Source organism: Numenius arquata, chromosome 9, assembly GCF_964106895.1.
Source record: "Numenius arquata chromosome 9, bNumArq3.hap1.1, whole genome shotgun sequence".
NCBI lineage: Eukaryota > Metazoa > Chordata > Aves > Charadriiformes > Scolopacidae > Numenius > Numenius arquata.
In genome coordinates this window covers 26162105-26180030 of record NC_133584.1, presented here as the reverse complement: position 1 = coordinate 26180030, position 17926 = coordinate 26162105, and the positions used below count along the sequence as shown (strand labels likewise).

Sequence of the window (17926 nt, the reverse complement as noted above, 5' to 3'; positions counted from 1 at the left end):
GATCAAAGCCTGAGCCCTTTCCTGGCCTAATGTTAAGTTCTTCTTGGCACTGCAGGTTACACCCAGTGATCTGAAACATAATGATTTTCCGAAAGGTAAGTCCTATTCTTTGCTGTGATTTACTTGACTAGCCTCAGGCCCAAAGAGGAGAAAAGCACCTGAGAGAAAATATCAGAACCAACGTATCAATAACCCAGTATCAACAAGGCATAAAATAATACCAATCTAGACTAGAGATGCGGAGGTGTCTTGCCTGTCCTGGCTGGGCTCATGCTGAGCTGGTGACCTCTGTCACAAGGTGTGGCGCTGAAACTACAGGGATTACCTCTGGAGTTTTATTCAACGCAAATGAGAGCTGTTAGCCTGTAACATTCTTCACAATCTTGTGCGATTATAGATGCTTTACACTACAGTTGCTGGGTTTTAAGCATAAGCCCATAAAGTATTTTGAGAGGAAAAAAGAAAAAAAATTGAAACTTTGACAGTAAATGCTACAGCATGTAACAAAAGCTGTATAAGACAAGACTCTTAGCTAGAAAGCCGGTTCCTCAGCAGGTGTAGGAATGAACTACCCATTGAAGATCTGACTGACAGTTTTGTCCAATTTTCATTCAGCGATTACAGTAAAGCTTTCTGTTTGAATGTGTGTTAGTGCCTGGAGCAAAAGAAAGTATTCCTGGGGGCTTGGAGTTGGGGACCATAACCAGGACAGTAGTGCAGGCGACACCAAGATGGTGCTCTTTCCTAGGAAAGGGCAGCTGTAGCTCACAACTTTTCTCCAGTGGCAGCAGAGCAGTTATCCTTGCTTGCTTGCTCTGCAGAGAGGCGGGATGTTGCCATGCCTCTACAAATGTAAATAAAGGAGCTGGGCTGAATAAACTATGCTTTTTTTTTTTTTTTTTTTCTGAAGAGAGATCATGGGTGCACCCACATTTCTAAGTGATTTCAGCTATAGCAGAAAGAATATATATCTAAAAACTCTTGCAACAGAGCTCTGTACAGGCATCCAGTCTGTACATCTGTCCGTTTGTTTTTCTTTTTCCTGGTAACATTTGTGTTTTCAAGCATCTCTTCTGAAAGAATACCACTTTACCAGCATTCACTGTGCCCCCGCCAGGCTCTGGGAGGAAATGGAGCTGAATGATTGCTGTCCTTGTAAAAGGTGTTGCCTCATTTCCTCCTGTGAGATGGCTGAGCTTGATGACTTGTCCAAAGTCATGTTCCAGGTCAGCTGTGGAGCTGGGAGTAGAACTCAAAGGTCCTGATACTATAACTGTTAGGCTGTACTGCCTGTGAGCAGTAAGAACTTATCCAGTTAAACACTGCTAAAGAAATCAAATCACTAAAAGATTCAAACCAAGAGATGTATGCCTGTGAGCTACACAGCATAAAGTTTGTCACTGTACTTGACCATAGCTTTTCTTCTCCCCAGGGTGATCATGTGTGGCTGGAAACTCAACCAAACAGTGAATTCAATGTCCCTATTGGGGCAGTTGTGAAGGACTCTGAGTCAGGACGGATCTTGCTGGAGGATGATGAAGGCAAGGTGGGCTACACTATAACGATGTGTGAAAGATGAACATAAAATTTAGAAGTAAAAATAACAAAAGAATGGCCCCGTTGTGTCAGACCAAAGCGCCATCTAGCCAAATAATCTGACTTCAGTGATGGCTGGTAGGATACACTGAAAGAAAGAACATAAAAATAAAGCAAGTATAGGGTGATACTCTAGTATCCCCAGGTCCCAATACTGTGAAGATTTAGATCTTCCTAAGATAGAGGTAATATCTACATAGTTAAGAAAAGGAAATGGACAGGCTCCAGTCTCTAAATTTGTGGAGCTTTAAGTGAAATCATGATCCCGCTAAAGTCAGTTGGGCTGGGGTTTCAGCCCTACTTCATACCTGATGTGGCTGTGACAACCTGACAGAACTGCACTTTGAACAACGCTAAACTTGGTGATGTCCAGAACCCACTTGAATGGCATTTCGAGCGTTTTAAATCATCTGGTCCTGGGAAGCAGCAAACCAGTTAATTTCTGTAGTTCAGTCAACTTTTTCTTAGAATCTGCTGGTTTAAGAGTTGATCATACTGCAGCTCATTCTGGTCTAACGTGGCTCTCCTTTGTTTGCCTCTGAGCATCAGCAGAACACATTAAAACTGCTGCCTTGCCTTTTTCAGGAGCACTGGATCACGGCTCGGAACATGCACATGGTGCACCTGATGCACCCCTCCTCTGCTCATGGGGTGGAAGACATGATCAGCCTCGGGGATCTCCATGAAGCAGGCATGGTGCACAACCTCCTCATCCGCCACCAGGAGCACAAAATCTATGTGAGTGCCAAGGTCACCAGGCACAGTACTTTCAGGAACAACTTGTGCTACCTGTTTAGCAGAGCGACCTGAAAGCCTGCAAGCCTTTCATACTTGGGGCCCTCTGCTTCCTTTACTGAATGAGGGTGCCAAGGAGACACAACATAGTTTTTCTCTTCTTTCATTCAAGTACTTTAGCTTTGAAGAAGAGAGCTAATAGTCTCTGAAATGACAGAGATATACGTAGGTAGTGACCCTGCTTACTTTGCCCTCGAGTGATCATTTCCACCAGTGACTGACAGTTAGTTCAATCCAGTCTATGTTACAGCTTAGTGCTGCTGTTGCACTAAGGATCAGTCTAACTAGTACAGAGCAACATGATTTGGATTGTCTTTCAGTCCAAGTCAATGGTTACTTGATTTTGATGTAATAAAATAGATGAAGAATAAATCTGGATATTTAGGACACCTGGTTTCATTTCTTGTCGATTACAGGTTTTATCTGTGACTTTGAGCAACTTGACATCTTTAGTTTCTTTGTTCCTTAGTTCCCAGTTTGTAATATGATAATAATATTCAGGTTTTTGCATGCTTTGCCTCCCATGTTGTATACACTGCTACTTTCATAAGAGAGGAACTGTGTCTTACAACACAGATGCAGTGATGTTTAGTGTGAACAAGGACTGGTTTTATAGATGGTGCAGTTATAATTACCAAGATGTGTGTATAGACCTGTTATATTAGACACTAGCAGTCTGCAGTTGTCTTATGGACAGGTTCTTCCACAGTATTATTGCCTTGCATTTCTATAGCCTTCAACAGCCTCCTTCATTTCAATGGTGCTGTTGTCTATAAATGTTACTAAATGACTGTATGAATAACACAACCATAACTTTGCCCATTAGCAAAGTTCAGCTACATCTGAAATAGAACACGAAAGCAGCTTAACAAAACACTGCAAAACAGCTTATGGCAACACACAAAAGTGCCATGTCAAATTGGACTTTCTTGTGCTTTAGCTTGAGACAGTGAACTGAGCTGTGATTTGGCAAGGAGATTACAGCTAGCATTCTTTTGCAAAAAATCCCACATGCTGGGATATTTAATAGCAGTTTATAGTGAGGAACTGGGCTCTCAGCCTCACTTAAGTGCTGCTATGGATCTCCCAGGCTTCCCTTCTTCCTCTGTTTAGATTTTTCTGCAAGTGGCTTTGGTTGTATTCTTGTTTGCAGGTTTGCTGCTAGAGGTAACACTCATAACTGTTTTCCAGACTTATACAGGATCAATCTTGGTGGCAGTGAATCCGTACCAGCTGCTGCCCTTGTACACAGTTGATCAGATCAGACTCTACTGTAACAAGAGGATTGGAGAGCTGCCACCTCATGTCTTCGCCATTGCAGACAATTGCTATTTCAATATGAAGAGGAATAAGAGAGACCAGTGCTGCGTGATCAGGTGACTGGACTCAGAGAGGATGAGTAGCAGAAGCCAAGTCTGGCATGTTTTTGGGGCACCTTTGTGGACATAGGAGATGTTCCAAATGGAAGGGCACAGATAAGACTAGAGACAACAGGGAGGAAATATTTTCTCCCCTGCAACTTCGTTTTCAGTTAGGGCTGCAAATAGTAGAACATAAGCAAGGGATTTCTGAACTCCATTGTTGTCTCCAAGAATCTTTCAACGTGGTGATACATTCTGCACATAAAGAAGCATAAAATATGAACCTGTGTGATGTGAGGCTATCTTTCACCTTGGGGACATGATACTTATGTTACATGTATTTTCTGAGACTAGAGGTTTCCTGGAGAGAAACAACCTCTGCTAACCTGGAGACAGAGGGAAGCTTTCTTCATTTTAGAAACACAAAACATGTATCCATTTTCTGTTAATCGTCAGTGTGAAGAACCAGATAGTCTCATTGCAATAATATCTGATTATAGCTGAGGAAACTCAGTTGATGTGCTAAGACTAGCATTGAAAATCTGCTAATGCATTAAAGAAGGAAAGTGAGTAGTCATTTAATTTGCACTGCTACAGAATGTCTTCCATGGATTTGCTTGTTTTTAATCAGTGGGAGAATTTAGACCTCAGCCTAAGTCTAAAAAGCAACTTAAATTTTACGAGATAAGATGGTGAAAGACTAAAATTCTCCAGCTTTCCATGAAAGACAGTCTGATCTGCGACTCACGGGGTAAATATGTGGTTGGGGTTTTTTTAACTTGGTCTGCCCTTTTGCCATCCTAGCCAAAAAAGCAGAAAGGAGACCTGTAATGATCTTGTTTCTTTCCACAGCGGAGAATCTGGAGCTGGGAAGACTGAAAGCACAAAGCTAATACTACAGTTTTTGGCAGCTGTCAGTGGACAGCATTCCTGGATAGAGCAGCAAATCCTAGAGGCCAACCCCATTCTGGAAGGTGGGTTCTTTAGCAAACATGCCTGATTTACCACCTTTATCTCAGGATTTCTATATCAGGTTAAAAAATTCAGAAACAGATCTTTGAACCATTGTATTTGCGTAACTGCTAAAAACCCTGGAACACTGGCGATACAGGGTAGAACTTCTCTATGCTTTTCTGCCCTGTCCCCATGAAGTCCACAACAGCTCCCACGCTTGTTGGAGGAGGTGCCACTCTAGTATGTAACCCAGAACTTCCAGGAGCATGAGAGTCCTTGGAATTGCCGAGCCCAATGTAAAGACCCCTGGTTTAGCATTTGCTAAAGAGTGGGAAAGTGAGTGGCCAAGCATGGACGTATCTATAGAAGAACTCTCTGAGACACCCATCTTTCTCCGTAGAGGGATCAAGTGTGTTCCCAGTAAGTCCTTCTGGAGGTCTTCAGACTTGCCCAGCTCTCTTGGACTCAAGTTGTGCCAGGGAAGGTTCAGGATGGATATTAGGAAAAATTTTTACACTGAAAGGGTTATTAAGCATTGGAATGGGCTGCCCAGGGAAGTGGTTGAGGCACCATCCCTGGAGGTATTTAAAAGACAAGTTGACATAGTGCTTAGAGACATGGTTTAGTGATGTTTTTTTATCAGGGTTAGGTTGATGGACTAGATTAGGTTGTTGGACAAGATGATCTTAAAGGTCCCTTCTGTCCTAGACAATTCTATGATTCTATGATTATCTGGCTGGACAGTATGGCTGCCTCTCTCTTTAGCAGGCAGTCTGAGACCAGACATTCTTCAGTACTTGTCAGCACTGTCATTTGGAACACATATCAAAAAACAGCAGCATAAACAAAGGAGCTAAAAAATAGACTTGGTGTTCATTAACTGCAATAATCCAGATACTATCTCTGTCCCTTGCCCATCAGCTTTTGGAAATGCCAAGACAATTCGAAATGACAATTCAAGTCGCTTTGGGAAATACATTGATATCCACTTCAACCAAAATGGTGTGATAGAAGGAGCCCGGATAGAACAGTTTCTTCTGGAGAAGTCCCGGGTTTGCCGGCAGGTGAGGGCACTGGCAGATGTCCATTCTGCCGGCTCCTGTGTTACAAGCCTACGCTGACAAGACTGTCCATTGGCCTATTTCTTTCTTTTAGGCTCCAGAGGAGAGGAACTATCACATCTTCTACTGCATGCTAATGGGGATGAATACAGAGCAGAAAAAGATGCTGAATCTGGGCACTGCTTCAGAGTACACTTATCTCACTATGGTAACAGTCTCTGCTTTCTTCTCCATTATCCCTCTGCCATTTTCTTCTCCTAGCAAGCAATTACAATCAATAGGAGCCGCAGATGGGGAGTTACCAAATCTGAACAGTCCTTTTCTTAGGGTACCAGAAGCAGTAACACCAAAAGTGCTGTGAGCCTCAGCTTCAGAGATTTATTGTAATGTCCACCAGTGGGAGGAAGCCTGTGGCAGTTCAAAGCTTTCTATCAAAGTCAGACTTAAGATACATAAGGGACATCTTAAAGCAGGTGGGAAATAACCCCCACTTTCACAGGTACTCAGGTTTTACATCTCATGCCAGGGAGAATACTAATCAGGTATGTATAGTTTAGGGGGAAATGAATAAGCAGAAACAGTGCCAAGAATCCTAGTCTTTACATCTGATAGATAGGTGAGATTTCATAGGTGAGATTTTTGAAAATAGCTAATTGGCTGGTTTAGGGCACAAAAGGCATTGTGAAAATCCTGTTCTTTACCCTGTGCAGATACCTCATTAAATATGTCAACTGAATTTGATTTGGGCTGTTCTACAGCTGTGGAAAAATGGGGCTAAGTCCTGCCTCTGCTGAGGCTAACGGGAGCTGGGCATCTAGTTTCAGAGGAAATTCAGTCAAGCCCATAAAGATGTTTCTGGAGTTTCAAAGCTTTTTTTCAAATGTTAACATTTCTAAAATAGCCTTGATCTTGCAGCAAGAGCTGATGAGTGCAATTCACACACTGGCCGCTCCCATAAAAAAGTCTGAAGTTCCTTGGGTCAGCAGTAGGGCATATAATACAGAGCTAGGAGGATTAGATTAAAGGAGAACATATCCGTGGTTTGGTCAGGTCAGCTGTTGGCACAAGGTGGCATGTTTACATGCTGTAAACCAAAGTGTCGAGAAATACTTCACTTTTGTAACCATCAGACTATATTGTTTGCAATAGCAAGGATAAAAAAGGCATTTTCCTATGTCCATTAGGGCTGAAAACAGCTTCTAACAGGAGCAGCATCCTAGGATCTGCTGTACAGGCTGTGCTGAGGGTTCTTCCAATGCTGCCTTGGATGCTTCCATCTGTCTTCCACTAGAACCTAACATTCTTATTTTGAGATATGTCTTCTAGTACTGATCCAATCCTACTTGCTTTGATTTGGGATTAGGGCTTTTAATTGTCCATTGACAAGGCAGAGAGGAGACCAAGGTAACAGGCATGGCCTTGTAAGTGTAGGTAGCCTTGTCAAAGTTTCCTGTCCTTCTATGTTCCAGAACAGCCTTCCCCTCAGCTTTTCCTTTTGGCTTCCCCAATATTCAGTCTAGCCCTGAAGAAATATATTATTTACACCTCTGCTAATGGGTTCTTTTTGTGAGTAGAGATGAGGGAAGAAAACAGCCATGGGAAGAGCATATGGAATGTCTAAATAGGTTTTTACTTTGTGTCTTGTGGCAAGTGGCTCACAGGGCATCCAGATTGCGTACAAGGATTTTTCACCTTGCAGCTCTTTTCTTCCTTGTGTGGGTACTGGGAGGGTTTTCCTTACCTGTGGGTGTGATGTCTTGCAGGGCAACTGCACGTCCTGTGACGGCCGGAATGACACGAAGGATTATGCCCACATCCGCTCAGCTATGAAGATCCTCATGTTCTCAGATTCTGAGCACTGGGACATCAGCAAGCTGCTGGCTGTGATCCTGCACCTGGGGAATGTGGAGTTTGAAGGTAAACTCAGCATTTCCTCAGACTCCATGGTAAAGGCCTAAAGGTGCTGCCGCTTCCATCTGTACAGACTAGGTTGTGCTTCTCTGGGTGGACTGGGTTGGAAGGGCAGGCAGATAAGCACCATGAAATTCTGATCTGTGACTCCACTGCCTATTGTTTTGAAAAACATCATCTTATTATTATTTTGTCATGCCATCAGGTTTCCATGGTTATAAATAGGCCCTTATTACACAAACTGAAACAAGACATAATATAAAGCCATGTTAGAATTGCTGATTGTTGTGCTACGCAAGCCAGAGGACACAGGAGCAGCTGAGTGATGCTCGCTGTGGAGATGACAGCAGTCGTTTTTTCTGGCTGGGTTTGGTGAACACTCACCTGCAGAAATGCACTTCTGATACAACACAGGCACAGTCTGAGACACCCACCAGCGGGATGCCAGAAGCTCTCACGTTTCAGAAAAAGACTCCTTCTCCCTTTGTGATAGAGAGGGCCCAATACAGTGATCCCAGCTGGAGTCTTTGGAGGAATGCTGGCTGCTAAAATGAGGGATTTCCCTCATTCCCTTTCATTGTCTAAATTTCCCACACGCCAGACACACGGAAAAAAATATTTTCAGAAACACATTTTCTGAAGTCAGATAGCACTTCCCTAGATCCCCAATAGCTACTATTTAAAAGGAATAACCTTGTCAGATTTACTGCTATTTTTAGCGTAGTGTTCTGGAGTTGCAAGGGCCCTGTACATCCCAGGGTTCCTGGGTGAAATCAGGACCCTCCTTAATAAAATCATCAAACCCGGGAGTTTCAAAAGAGGACTTAGTGCCTTGCCACATTCCCAGTGCCACAGGGCTGGAGAAATATGAAATAACAGCACTGAAATTATATGTAAATGTAGCAGAAATGATCCACCCTGAGACTGACTGTTTCCTCATTGTAGCGGCTGTGTACGACAATTTGGACTGCTCTGATGTGATGGACTCACCACACTTTTCAATCGCAACCAAATTGCTTGAGGTAATGGACTCTTGTCTTCTACTAGTTCTCTCCTTGCTCCCTGAGCACGCTGACAAAGCACGTCTCTCTGGAGTGTTTATGTATGGATACACATATAACGGGCATGTCCCCTTCTTCCTGCTGACACTCAAGCGGTGCTGTTGCAGATGTCCCTCTGAGCTAGGAGATCTTTAACTGGGACAGCAGGCCTCCAGTGAATGATGCTGGACAGGCAGTTTGTCTCGGCCCTCTTCCTGAGACAGACTTTGCTGGATCTCCTTTATCCACCTGGAATGACCAGGTTGCCATGACTGTTCCTCCAGGTGGACTCCAGTGAACTCCAGAGCAGCCTCACAAACCTCTCCATCATTGTCCGAGGAGAAAGCGTGTCCAGGCCTCTGAACATAGTTCAAGCTGCAGATGGGAGGGATGCCTTTGTGAAGGTACTGGTGCTTACCTATTCTCTGTTTAAAGATTGGGGATGCTTTCAAAGCTGACTGTCTTACTGATTGAGGAGCCTTATGTGGCAAACATTCACCCAGAGGGCTCCTGTCCCTCATAGTTTTCAGGCACAGTTTGACAGTGTTGCAGCAGCACAAGAGCAAGCAGTAAGCTATGTCCAAAGACTGTAATGATGGGCTCTACTTCCTCTTTAATTTTGTTTTCTCAGGGCATATATGGAAGGATTTTCCTGTGGATAGTTAACAAGATCAACTCAGCCATTTTCAACCCAACTTCTCAGAAGTCTAAAGACAGACGTCAGTCCATTGGGCTGTTGGACATTTTTGGGTTTGAAAACTTCAGCAATAACAGGTAAGAGGCTCTAGATTAAATTCCACTGGGAAGCTGAAAAGCAGCTGATGTAAAGGGAAAGAATGAAAAGACAGACAGACACATGCTCTTTCGTTATCATCCTGATTCTCAGAAAAGCAGTGAAATTTCCATCACTGAAGCTCCTCCATGATGATCATGCACAGATTCCATTTTTCTTTGGTTTCTGCCTCACCCTGCAGCCTTCATTTTGTTGCATCCATTGCACATGTCTATTCCAAAACCTCAGGAATTTTCTCGGAGGAGACTACTATGAAGCTGCTATGATCAGGCAGCCACTATGTATGGATGTAATATGTCCCATGTCTCTGTACCAAACTTTCATGTTCCATAGCATTTTTACCATGTCTGTTGGGATACATTTTGCATATAGTACAAAGGAGGCATGTTGTGTTTCCCATTTCAGCTCATGCTTTCATCTTGTTCAGTGTTTTCCCATCCCTTTTCTGGGGCTGCTTCATATCTCTACTCTTAAGGACAGGTCAGCAAAATACCTGGTCAGTATACTATTTCCCCACTGCTACCTCTCCTACTGGTGGCTCCAGTCCCAAAGCACCATTTCTGGTCGCCCTTCTCTATGGGGGCAGTAATTCTCTCAGTTGTACGGTACCATATCATCAGTGCTCCACAAACCATCATCACATACTCTGCAGTCTTTTCCAATCCATTTCAACTGATGCATCTTGCTTGCTTTCAACAAGATAATATTCCTCACTGACTTCTGGAATCTGGTCTAGGATCCATTCACCCTATTTTCTATCTTTTGTGTTCTCTCCTATTATTTTCTGCTCTTCCCAAAGGCTGCAATCCACATGGGGCCTCGCTGTGGTGAGCACTCCACAGACACACATAGTGGGCCACAGCAATTACCAGGTACTGAAAGTCAGGTTAGAGTTAAGGAGTAACTAACAGAAGAAGGGCTAGCGCCAGTGCAAGTAAAAACACATCACACACTCATACAGTCAAGCTATTTTCACAGCTATATGTTCCCATTTATCTCTAGAGTTTCTTGAAACACATACAAGATGTGTTCCTTGCTTACTCAGAAACACTCAATCGTCAGTTGGCTCATTTCTGCTTATCTTTATCATAGAAGAAGATGCATCCCTTATATTGCTAAGATTGGCAACATGCAGTAGTGGTGATCATTAGCACTGTGGAATATACCAGCAGTATATCTGGATGTGTATTTAATAAAGAGAATAAACAAATACATTAGAGCAGTGCAGCTCTGGCCAAGGATGACCATGGGTTCCCATCTTGTTTCTCCCTAGCTTTGAGCAGCTCTGCATTAACATTGCCAATGAGCACCTTCAGCAATTCTTCGTGAACCATGTCTTCAGGATGGAGCAAGAGGAATACCTTGCGGAGCACATTGCCTGGAATAACATCGACTTCACTGATAACCGCCAGGCTCTGGAAGTCATTGCACTCAAGCCTATGAATATCATCTCCCTCATTGATGAAGAGAGCAAGTTCCCAAAGGTAAATTTCTGCTTTCACCTGTAACACCTGGCTTAGCACACAGCTCACAGGTAATGCTTGGCTTTAGACACAGAAAAGTGCAAAGGTGGCTTTCGGATACATTATGAGAGGCAGTGTCTTCTCCCCACAGAGGTTCCTTTTAAATTAGCTCACTACAGAAAAGCTTCACTCTCTGCTGGAGTGTGCTCTTCCTGGTACCTCACTCACAGTTGAAACTCTTACAGCTGTTCCAGACAGAGAAGGAAGGAGTCCAGATCATTTTACAAGGGCTTCTTAGGAAATCTTTGAATTCGCTTATTGTTTGAGTATTGTTCTGCTGTTTGCCTGGGCTGCAGCTTGCTCTTTCTTCTCCTGGATGACAGACCTAGTTGAGCAATGTCCCCATTGTGAGGAACTGTTGTTCTGCAAAAGCCAGGCATCTCAAACAGAACAGCAGAGATGGAAGTAGCATGTGATCTCAGGCATCCCTGCAGAGCATTTTCATAGTCTCCAGAGCACAGTGAGGCTAAGCAGGAGGGCTGGTACAGGAATCAGATGGCAATGTGGGCTTGTCCAGAAAAGCAAGCCCCTGCCTCAGCTCATTTGTAGTCCTCAGATAACAATTTGAGAGGGTCATGTACAGGCAGACAGCTTTCCCCTTTCTTGCCTAAGAAGAGGGCAGTCCCCACTGTATGTCCTGCAGTCAGGCCAAGAAAGTATCTCCTCTAGGATTCCTGGAGCCCATGATTTCTCAGATAACACAGCACTCGCTGCCCCTAGCACAGGCCAACGAGCAGAGCCTCACGTGCACTGCAAGGGAATGAGATTGTGATGAAGAGACGCACCAGCTGACTGCAGGTGAGGGGCTCTGCTTGAGAGGTCCAAAGATTTGGGAAATTCTCAGCATACCTGGTGATGTCAGTAATATTATGAGGGCTTGTGTACAGCCCTGAAATACCAGTCCTTATGCTCTGGTGGTGTGTTCTGTTCTGATGCTCAAGGGCCTGTGTAAAAGGGAAGATACTTCTGGCAGTACTTTCCTCCAGATCTACTACACAACTAAGGGGCAGAATTTGAGATTTTGTTATCTCTGAGCACCACTTTTATTTGTTCACTGAGCATAGGCCAGTGCTGGAGGGGAATCTGCTTAACTGTCCTTTTTTGCCTGTATTTGTTTCTAGGGCACAGAAGCCACCATGCTCGTCAAAATCAATTCCCTCCATGGCAAAAGTAAAGTCTACATCCCACCTAAGAGTGTCCATGACACCAAGTTTGGCATCAACCACTTTGCTGGTGTTGTCTTTTATGAATCAAAAGGTGAGCCTATCTCTGCTGGATATGGAGAGTGAAGAGAAGGGCATGACCTGCCCTGGATGTGTCTGACCAGGGTAGTGTTGATCTCAAGTCAAATCAGGAGGTCAGGAGGATTACTTTAAACTAATTTGCAAGTTAATGTAAATGAAGTGGATTTTAGCTAGATGGAGTGGTGCTACAGCCAGCAGGCTGTGGAGATGACAAGCTGATTTTGTTTCCATCATATAGATTTCCTGGAGAAAAATCGGGACACACTGAGTGCTAACGTAATGCAAGTGGTTCATTCTTCCAAAAACAAATTCCTGAGGGAGATTTTCCAGGTGGAAACAACCACACCTAGTCTGGGACGTGGGACCATCCGGCATCTTGGAGCTGACCAGGCCTACAAGGTTGGCTTACTGGGGCTGGGTTGCAGAAACAACTCATTTCTTCTCCCTTCCATAAGGCTCTGGCTGTTCTTGACCTCCTCTTTCTTTTGCACTGCCTCTGCAAACCCCTGTCCCTTTCATTCAACTCATTTCTGCAAAGGAGTCTGCAGGAAAAGTCAGGGCCTGACTGTAAACAAGTGTAATGTCCATCCTGTCTCCCAGGGCTGCATCCCTGGCCATCTGGGAGGCCATGCCTGCAGGCTGTCACTGAAGCATGAGTCGTGCTACCTCCCCACATGTTGTCATCAGCTGGATGGGTTTCCTTTGGGTCTGGCTGGGCATCCGTACTGCATCCACATGGATGGGTGTAAATTAGTAAGAGGAAACTGTAGTTCAAAAGGCTCATTGGAATGGAACAAGGCACTAGCCAGAGACCCCCTCTGCAAAGCCAATACCTGTCCAGAAGCCCTCAGCTAAACTGCTGTCATACTGCACAGGTAGCCAGTCTGCTGGGACCGTAACACCAAGGGGTCTGCCTGGGCAACTGGCAGGAGGGTCCTGACCTTTTCTTTCTTGCAGAGGGCTGACAGGCTAGCGCGAAGGAGCAAATAGCTGTGCTGTAACAGAAAGATACTGTCTCCTGCTCCCAGTGACACCTGTAGACACAGTCTCACTGCCCTGCATATTGCTGCAACTTTAGCTCTCCCTCCTGGCCCAGAAGCTTTGTGACAAAGTTCGTGATGGCTAATTATCACAGAATCATCTGTGCCTAGTGGCGTATGGAGCCTTGCCCTGTGACGAGTGAAAAGGAGATTGTAAAGCGCAGTGGACTGGAAACAGCGTGGGGCAGAGTTCAAGATCTCTGCCCTGCTGCAACTTTCACATACCTTGATTTCTGAGCATTTAACTATGCAGTGTCATCATCGTGTGAAGGTACTTTTGCTTTTAATGTTTAGACCTTTGAGTTTTCCTGTCAAGGTATAGAACAAACAGTCAGCTTGCTATCTCACCTGTTATCTGTCTGTTCTCCTGGCAGTGTTTTCTGATCCTGTCCTTTCTTCCTCAGTCTTTTTCCCAATATGGCTTTCTGCTGTCCAGAACATCTGGCCACGGACAGGTAAACATCCTGGGGGAGAAGAATGTCAGCAGTGGTACAAGCAGCAACAGAGAACTGGCTTAGCATCTCTTAAAAGCTATGAATAACTTCAGATGAAATATCAGGTCTATCCACATTGCTCTAATGCTCTAATGGTTTTTGTCTCTATAAATAATGTCGTGTTATTGAAAAAAAAAAAACTTCCCTTACATTTTGAAAGTACAACAGCATGTCAAGAAGGGAGACAGGAAAAGTGGGCTACTGCCCATTTCAAAATGCACAGAAGTTAGCTGAAATACCCCTGTTAACTTCAAATAGGTTGGGCCACTGTTGGGAAGCCTAAAAAGCAGGCTATGGAAAAGAATAGTGGATGAAGTGCCAGAAGAAACTTTGCTGTCCTGTGGTCTCAGAGTTGCTCTCCTCTCCCCAGGGGAAAAAGAGTCATCACCATCCCAACAACAAATTCAGCTTTAGCAATGTTATATGTGTAAGATCATGAGGGCATGGGCTTCAGAGTTGTATGGTGACCCCACTGATTTAATGGTACAGCAGAAAGGCCTCTAAGATCTGGGAGTGCAAGATGCTTTTAACTCTTATGCAGCTTAAACATGAGTATGCTGTTATCATACCTATTTCAAACAGAGGCTTGCTAGCCCAAAGATGCATCAGAGCTGCTATAAACCATTCCTAGGAACCGTTTTCCAAAGGCACGAGTGTTTGGTCGCTGGAGGGCAGCATTGCCCTGTAGCTAAAGCAGAAGGTGGCAACTTGAGTGCCAGAAAGGGCACTTTAAACATAAGAACCAGCAGAATGAGGTACTGTAAAGACCATGAAAGTGAGGGGAGACACTGGACTTTAAATTATTTACTTGGGAAAAAATTAAAAAAAAATAATCAAAAAACCCCCAAACAAACAAAACCAGAAAACCCAGAGCCCACCAAACCCCCCCAACCAAACAACTGCTGTATTGTGCTGCAATTATTAGCTCCATGCCTGTATGTAAAAGGCCAGTAGAGTCCTTTTGTTGCTTGCAATCTGCACTGTTGTCACCGTAATTTAATGTGTCCTTAAAACGTACTAGGAGGTAGAAGCTTAGGCCTGTTGTGATGATCTGTGTGAGAGAGACATAGGTGGAACAGAGGAGTTGGGGAAGTCAGGAGCTAACTGCAGCCAAGTCCCATCCCTCTGGGGTTACACTGTTGCAACCGGGAGCAAATTTCAACCCAGGAGCGGTGAGACATAAGGCACTTTATATGCAGCCATAAATAGAGTAGCTCTTACCTTACCCTCCAGTACAAGTTTGCCTTTTCACTACTTACTGTAGTATTAATGAGCAAGATGACCGGTCATCCTAATCACTAAGGAATGAGCTGTTCAGGATCTTTAGAATTCCTAGTTAGCTATGAGATGGCAGGAAAATGCCTGGCCTGGAGGTTATTATTGCTTTGGGAGTAGCTGTTTTACACCAAGCTTTCAGGCACACGCCCATGAATAATAGCTTGGCTCCCAGGCCCTATGCCAAGCACAGCCTCGGGGGGAAGAGACAGGCCTATGTGGGCTCCTGTGGGTGGAATTTGTTCTACCACAGCCACCCCCACTGCTAGAACTTAGTGCCCAAGTAGGTGAAAGAGCTTAGTGGGGTTTCCTCGCAAGAATAACCCCAAATTAATAAGATACAGATGGTAGATTCAGCTCCCGTGTAGGTAAATAATTTTTTTTCTGACAGTTGTGTGATACTGTTACATGGCACAAAAATACAAAGATTTATTAATTGGCCCTCTGATGGTGAATGATGTAGCAGTCAGCGTGTGCTTGCTCTTCCCAGGGCTTGGATACCACCAAACGGCTCTCTACTCTGGGAGGACAGTTCAGGCAATCCCTGGAAAAACTAATGAAAATCCTCGAGCAGTGCCAGCCATACTTCATCCGCTGCATCAAACCAAATGACTACAAGAAACCACTGGTAATGTTTGAACAATATGAGGTCTTGGCTTCAGTAAACTTTCTAATGAGAAAAAGCTGTCAGTTGCTGTGCAGCGTTTTATGTCTGTACTTTAGCCAAGAAGAGTTGGAGTGCAGGCTATCACTAGAATAAAAAGGGTGGTTGGATATAGCATTGTTAATTTACAAAAACATCTCTAAAAACATCATAGAGTAATAGATGGCAAAAAAGCACATAGGTTTATTCCTGAGAGGGGTTGTAAAAGCCTTTCCTGTGAAGATAAAAACAAAAATGGAGAGTTTCTAGCCCCTCGACAAGGGAATAAACAAAAAAACATTAGGATCCAACAAGATCATACTATGAAGTAGCCTGAGAGAGAGAGTAGGAGAGCTGTTGGTGTTTGAGAGGGGTGATGTGGCTTAATTTGACACTACAGGAGAAGAGAGGGGAGTTTGTCATTAAGACGTTCAGGAGATCACGAGCCAGTTCTACATTGAAACCTTGTATGGTGTTTGTCAAGTGACTTAATCATTTTTAACATAGTGCATGGGGCATAGTGAGCCTATTTTTAATCCGCATTACAAGAAACTAGCAGCACTTGTGCTGTGTTTTGCGTGGCTATTCCCAAAGGGCCTAAGTTGCTACTGCAGTTATTCATACCTGCAAATTATATGAACAATTTATTGTTGATCTGAAATTGCAATACTAGAGTTGAAAACGGTTGCTAAAGCCAGACTGAAGTTTATAGACTGTTTCCACTGCCGATAAACACAAATTTGAAGACCTTTTGGGGTGACTTATTTATGCCTGTAAGGAATTAATTTAGGGCAATAAAGAAATAAGAAGTGCAATTAAAAAAAGCATAGGAGGCCATTTTGCAGGCGCCTGAGGTTGGAGGTTAATAGATCTGTTCTGAGGAATGCTGCATGTATAGCTTATTTCAGTGCTAAGTCTCCTCCTTGTCTGCTTTCCCTTTCAGTTGTTCGACCGGGAGCTGTGTATCAAACAGCTGCGATATTCAGGGATGATGGAGACCATTCAGATCAGGAAAGCTGGCTACCCAATTCGCTACAAATTTGAGGAGTTCTTAGAGAGATACAGAGTTCTCCTGCCATGGTCTCTTCGAGAACAGGTGTGTTAGCACAAACTCAGCCTAAGGCTAATCTAACATTTCCTTATGAGGCTTTAGTCTTTCCCACAGTAGGAAGTTCTTGGATTATTGCTGGCACAGCTGAGAGAGCTGTCATCACAGCAACTGTAACGAATATTTACATACTCACCTGGACCTGAGCTGAAACAGTAGAGGTGCTTTTAGGTCCAGCTATCCTTGACCTGCTCCACACAGACATTCCAGGCAGGCAGGGTGGCATCCCCACTGCCCTCAGATGTCTCTTTTCCATAATCACACACTTCTGAGGTCTCTAACATCCTCCTCACACTTGAACTCTGGAATGTTTGGCCATCAGTCATGTTCCTCCTTTTCTTGACCATTTGAGCTGAACCACTTTCATTCACTATACTGTCAGCCCAGAGGTCTGTAAGACCTCGTCTGTCTGTTCTTTGCCCTTTGAGATGCAGGGCAATAGATCCTTGCATCGTACAGCTGCTGTGTTTCACAACTGAGCCCTAACATGACGATGCTTTTGCACATCAGCTGAAGAATGATGCTCGACAGAGCTGTATCAGCATCTCCGAAGCAGTGCTGGGCAAGGATGAAAGCTGGCAAGTTGGAAAGACCAAGATTTTCCTTAAAGTAAGTAAAAAGGGCAGCTTATTTCCTCTTCTCCTAAAAAACTGGGTGCTTCACAGTATAGTTTGACCTGCTTGTGCAAGAGTGATGACCCAGAAGAACTGGGTTCTCTTATAAACCCTGTCATGAATCTGGGGATGGGTCTTTTTCCTGAAGGCCAAGTAATTTAATGGACACGGTTTAGTGTAGGAGAAGATGATCCTGTTCCTCTGCTCCAGTGTTGCAGCTAAAACAACACAGTGCAATGTACTTGTCTCTGCTCAAGCCTTGACCATAAAAAACCCCTGGATACCAGCACACTGTTGCAGGGACCTCCTTATCTGTAGCATTCCCCCAGGTAAAAACAGTCTTACTGCAGGCAGATTCTCTGCTTGTTTAAGGCTACAGCCAGAGGTGGTGCAGTTCGATGGTGGGCACTCTTCCTACTGCAGTTCCACAAATGCATTTTAATCCCACTACATCATGCTGTTTTGTGGCCTCTT

At 44.1% G+C, this 17926-nt stretch overlaps 1 protein-coding gene across 1 annotated transcript in view; it reads left to right on the top strand.

Moving 5' to 3' along the window:
• The first annotated feature begins 80 nt into the window (after window positions 1–80).
• Window positions 81–17926, top strand: part of MYO7B (myosin VIIB) — a 47273-nt gene continuing 29427 nt past the window's right edge. The window contains exons 1-18 of the mRNA XM_074153330.1: window positions 81–95; window positions 1433–1546; window positions 2182–2334; window positions 3583–3767; window positions 4605–4726; window positions 5628–5770; window positions 5862–5975; window positions 7531–7684; window positions 8624–8700; window positions 9003–9122; window positions 9350–9492; window positions 10785–10995; window positions 12156–12291; window positions 12517–12677; window positions 13723–13773; window positions 15578–15715; window positions 16674–16826; window positions 17349–17447. Coding sequence (XP_074009431.1) covers window positions 81–95; window positions 1433–1546; window positions 2182–2334; window positions 3583–3767; window positions 4605–4726; window positions 5628–5770; window positions 5862–5975; window positions 7531–7684; window positions 8624–8700; window positions 9003–9122; window positions 9350–9492; window positions 10785–10995; window positions 12156–12291; window positions 12517–12677; window positions 13723–13773; window positions 15578–15715; window positions 16674–16826; window positions 17349–17447 — 2289 coding nt within the window. The remainder of the gene's footprint in view (window positions 96–1432; window positions 1547–2181; window positions 2335–3582; window positions 3768–4604; window positions 4727–5627; window positions 5771–5861; window positions 5976–7530; window positions 7685–8623; window positions 8701–9002; window positions 9123–9349; window positions 9493–10784; window positions 10996–12155; window positions 12292–12516; window positions 12678–13722; window positions 13774–15577; window positions 15716–16673; window positions 16827–17348; window positions 17448–17926) is intronic.